Here is a 5,279-nt window from a genome sequence, read left to right as displayed (position 1 = left end):
AAGTTTTATAATTAAATATTTTGTTAGCTTTTTTTTAATGCATAGAATAAAATATATATTTTTTAATTTTTAAATTATTAATTTTTCAATAAATTTATTTAAATTATATCACAAAAAAATATTTTATTCCATGCAAAACAATTTAAAAAATGGCTTAAAAAATATTAGGAGTACTATAAAAATTTGTAATATCCCAGTGACTTAGGTAAATACATGCATGTACTCAAACTTTAAATAAAATACTCTACATAGTCAATAATAATTTAAAAATTAAAAAAATTAAAAAAAGATTAAATTTAGATGCAAATATTTATGCATGTACTCAAATTTTAAATAAAATACTCTACATAATCAATAATAATTTAAAAATTAAAAAAAATTATTCCATGCAAAACAATTTAAAAAAATGGCTTTAAAGATGTTAAGAATACTATAAAAATTTGTAATGTTCGAGTGACTTAGGTAAGTAGATGATAAAAATATATATATTTTTTTAATTTTTAAATTATTATTATTGACTATGTCTAGTATTTTATTTAAAGTTTGAGTACATGCATGTATTTACCTAAGTCATCGAGACATTACAAATTTTTACAGTACTCCTAACATCTTTTAAGCCTTTTTTTAATTATTTTGCATGGAATAAAATTTTTTTTGAGATATAATTTAAATAAATTTATTTAAAAAATTAATAATTTAAAAATTAAAAAAATATATTTTTTTTTCCATGTATTAAAAAAAAAGAAAGCTAAACTCGAACTATATTTATAGGGCATTCATTGGTAATTCGAATGAGATCAATTCGAATTACCTTGGGCTGCTACTTGTGGTAATTCGAATTAGTCCACTTCGAATTAGAGCTATATTTACGTGCATGTAGTTTGTTTCACCCTCATTCGAATTACTAAAATATTTTGTTCATGTATAATTCAAATTACACTGCTTCAAATTAGTATTGGATTTTATAATTCGAATGGGTCTCATTCGAATTACATAAAAACACTTAGTAGATCTTTGTAATATTTTTTGTTTTGGTAGATATGTGTAATATTGGCCTCCAATTGGTTTATATATGCATTTTGCCCTATTGTTTATATCCATTTTCACGCATCTTGTATCTCTGAGGTATTGGGAAGTAATTCTTCTCATTTTTTAGATAGACCGGTACTTAATTGCTAATTTTGATATCATGATTCATNTAATTTATTTATAAAATTTTTTTAAAATAATTTAAAAACACTTTAAAAAATATTAAATAAAAAGGACAATTTACATAAATAAAATGGTTGGAAGAAATTGTTACGCAAATACAACATTCTAAAACACCAGATGCAAATGCAACAAATGCAATTGTATGTAATTCGCGACACCCTAACGCGGAAACTAAATACACGTAATCCGCTACACCCTGTAACAGTTTATGATCATATGGGCCCAAAGCCTATTCCGCTACACCCTCTAGCAGATAACGAAGAGAGTAGAAGCAAAGAAGATGCCTATATATACCCAGCAAGTTGTGCAGAGTGTCATTTTCATTCATTCATAACTTGAGGAATAGAGAGTGAAGAGAGCTTTTTGGTGTTAGTGCACTCTTCTGGGAAAATAAAAAAGAGTAAGAGGCACGGTGTGAAGTTTACAGATAGAGAACCACTGAGTGTTTTCATCAGGTCGTCTGATACACTGTTGGATCTGAAGACCAGTATATTGCAGAAGTTGGGCGCGGGTGGCACAAAGTGGGTGAAGAAGCTTTTCTACAAGATTCCTATTGCGGTTGTGTCAACCGGCGTGTAGTATGAAACATTCGTGTTACGATCAGATGAAGATATGTAGGTGTTGTTTCATTCTCGTCAGAGTTTTCCGGAAGTGAGGATACATGAGTTGTTTGCGAAGTTGGAACATGGCATCGATAATTCTGGGGCATCCGCGCCGACCCCTCAGTCCACCACGATGGGGGGTGCCTCTACCTCGATGCCCGTTGTTGTACCTGAGTGTTTGTTGGAGTATCGGCCAGCTGGTCCGGATGGGGTATTCACCTCAGCTCATCCATCTCCAAATATAGGACGTGAGGGGGAACCAGATCGGGTTGAAAATGCGATGCTGGAGGATGATTCCGACGAAGAGCCTGCCGACATTGGAGGGGACAACAATGATGAAATCCTGACAAACCCAGCAACATGTCAACCACCGTCAAGTGCTGGCACACATGAGCAACCTGCACATTATTCTACCCTGGACCTGGAAGCCATCGGCCAACCGTCGGAGTCAGTTCCAACCTTCGGGGGTCAAGGGTTGCACGAGAGAAATTCTGTAGTTGAATTTCAAGTTGGCCAATCTTTTCACAGTAAGGAGGAAGCTGTTCTTACTGTAAAGGATTACAGCATTCGGCGTGGTGCTGAGTACAGAGTGATGGAGTCGGATCATCTTAAGTACCATGGGAGATGCAAGGAGTTCGAGAAGGGTTGCACGTGGATGATTCGCATCAGCCTTCGAGCGCAGAAGGGAACCTGGGAGGTTCGACGGTACAACGGACCACACATATACTTGGCTACATCGATATCAAGCGACCACCGACAGCTTGATTATCATGTGATCTGTGCAAAAGTCTTTCCTCTGGTTCGAGCCAATGCGGCGGTAACGATAAAGGTATTGCAAGAAGCTACCGAAGGAACGTACGGGTTCAGGCCAACTTACAGGAAGACGTGGTTGGCAAACAGAAGGCGGTAGCATAGATATACGGGAATTGGGAAGAGTCCTATGTCGAGCTACCTCGTTGGATCCTTGGTGTCCAGTCTACCATGGAGGGGACGGTTGCCTTGTTGAAGACGTCTCTGATTCGAGTCGGTGATGATGTTGACGACTCAACCGTTTACTTTCATCATTTTTTCTGGACGTTTCCTCCTTGTGTTGAAGCTTTCCGACATTGCAAGCCATTGGTAAGCATAGACGGTACTCATTTGTACGGAAAGTATGGCGGGACTTTGCTCCTGGCCATTGCCCAAGATGGAAACTCCAACATCTTGCCTATTGCTTTCAGTCTCATGGATGGGAAAAATGCCAAGTCGTGGTCTTTCTTCCTGACCAACCTGCGCCAACATGTGACTCCGCAACAGGGGATACTGGTCATCTCAGATAGGCACAACAGCATCAAGGCTGCACTAGAGAACCCTAACAGTGGGTGGTTACCCCATCATGCATATCGAGCATTTTGTATTCGGCATGTTGCAGCTAACTTCGCACTCAGTTTCAAGGGCACGAATGCAAAGCGTTTGATTGTTAATGCTGCTTATGCGAAGACTGAGGCAGAGTTTCATTATTGGTTTGATATAATACGAACTGAGAATCTGGCAATGTGTGATTGGGAAAACAAAATAGAATACGATAAGTGGACTCAGCACCAGGATGGAGGCAGACGATTCGGTCACATGACGACCAATATATCTGAGTGTGTTAATTCTGTTCTGAAGGGTACACGGAATCTTCCAGTTACCGCCCTCGTGAAGTCCACATATGGTCGGCTAGCGGAGTTGTTTGTCATTCGTGGTCAGACGGCAGAGGCTCAGTTGGCCAGCAGTGCCAAGTTTTGCCAGTCTTTTATGAAGGCGATGGAGCGCAACTTGAGAGACTCCAGGTGCTTCACTGTCACCCTATTCGATAGACACCAGTCTGAGTATACCGTTACTGAGACGACACCGACTGGGAGCTTTTCACTTGGGACGTACCGAGTCTCCCTTCAGGATCGTACATGCGACTGTGGATACTTTCAGGCTCTCCATTATCCATGTTGTCATGTGATTGCATGTTGTGCCCAGTCACGGCTTGATTGGTCTATCTATGTCGACGAAGTCTACACCATGCAGAAGGTGTTCAGGGTGTACTAGATGGGTTTTGTGCCGCCAAGGCGCCAATACCAGAGGGACTTTGGCCACCTTATGATGGTGCGACCGTTATTCCGGATCCTAGCTTGAGGCGTTGTCGTGATGGGCGACCAAGGTCTACCAGGATCCGGAACAACATGGATGAGGCCGACCCCAACCGACCGAAGCAATGCGGGCTCTGCAGACAGCCTGGGCACACGCATAGATCTTGCCCCCAGAGAGGCTCCACCGTTGCTGGTAGTTCATAGGAGTTGTAGTGTTTGTGCTTCTAGTTTTTGAATTTTATTTTCTCATGTAGCGATTTACGTTTTTGGGAGTTAGTGTTAGTGTTAGTGCCTTTGGTTTGTTAGTATTAGTGTTAGTTCAGACCTATTTGTATGACTTATGACACTTTTATTTCCTTTAAGTGTTAATCGTTTGTGATTATTACATTTGTATGACTTATGTAGTAATTTATTCTGTGTTAGTGTTAATGACTGGTGGCTATTATATTTCTACAACTTTTGGCTTATGACGAATATATTTGTATAACTTCGTACCTTTTGCATTCCGGAGTGTTACTATTAGACTAGTATTCATGAATATGTTCCCAAGCTTCCACTCTCTTCGTAATCCGCTAGAGGGTGTAGCAAAATAGGCTTCGGGCCCATATGATCATAAACTGCTACAGGGTGTAGCGGTTTATGAGTATTAACGTAATCCGCAACAGGGTGTAGCGGATTACGTGCATTTAGTTTCCGCGTTAAGGTGTCGCAAATTACATACAATTGCGTTTGTTGCATTTACGTCTGGTTTTTTAGAATGTTGTATTTGCGTAACAGTTTATTCCATTCATTTTATTTATGTAAATTGTCCAAATAAAAAATTATTGAAACATTTATATTATATTTATCAAATATTACCTATCGAAATTCAATCCGATATAGCTTACAAATTGCGACGGGTTTTGAATTTAAAACCTTAGTATTATTATTCAAAGTTCCGCATTTTTCAAGTTGAATATTTTATGTTCTTTTTATAAGTACCATCTTCTGTTTTCAAATATTTTTAATAAAAAAAATTTTAATTTATAATCTTAACATATATTTTTAAGACACAAAATAAATAAATTTTTTTTTGAAAAGAATCGCTGAATCCGCATGAAATATTGTCTTGTAATAAATGTTTTACACAAGTCAACAAAATGCCATTAATTAAGATGGTCAAGACTCTTTTAAATAGATTAATTACCGTATCTAGGTATATATATTTTAACTTTTATAGCAAATCATAATTATGGAAATATATAAAGACTAATAGTACGATTTATTTATTAGTTAAAGTTTGACTTTTAAATTGGATAGTTTTCCTTTTTTAGTACAAAACCCTAATGTCAAATGAGATTATAAATTCTTAGTAGATATC

The 5,279-nt window shown here is 37.4% G+C and overlaps 1 protein-coding gene across 1 annotated transcript; it reads left to right on the top strand.

The window, feature by feature from the left end:
* LOC107647882 lies at window positions 2,796–4,123 on the top strand. Its single transcript, XM_016351933.1, has 2 exons — window positions 2,796–3,738; window positions 3,858–4,123. Exons 1-2 carry the CDS (start codon window positions 2,796–2,798, stop codon window positions 4,121–4,123), a joined length of 1,209 nt encoding a protein of 402 aa, XP_016207419.1.

This window comes from Arachis ipaensis, chromosome B01 (genome assembly GCF_000816755.2).
Source record: "Arachis ipaensis cultivar K30076 chromosome B01, Araip1.1, whole genome shotgun sequence".
Lineage (NCBI taxonomy): Eukaryota > Viridiplantae > Streptophyta > Magnoliopsida > Fabales > Fabaceae > Arachis > Arachis ipaensis.
Note: the sequence above shows the minus strand (reverse complement) of the source record. Positions and strands in the feature narration are given on the sequence as shown.

What these genes read in the sequence shown, in the direction of transcription:
- LOC107647882 (XM_016351933.1), top strand. Translation starts at nt 2,796, where the DNA reads ATGGAGGGGACGGTTGCCTTGTTGAAGACGTCTCTGATTCGAGTCGGT. An exon ending in CCGAGTCTCCCTTCAGGATC is followed by an intron (nt 3,739 to 3,857) that starts GTACATGCGACT and finishes TACACCATGCAG; the next exon opens with AAGGTGTTCAGGGTGTACTA.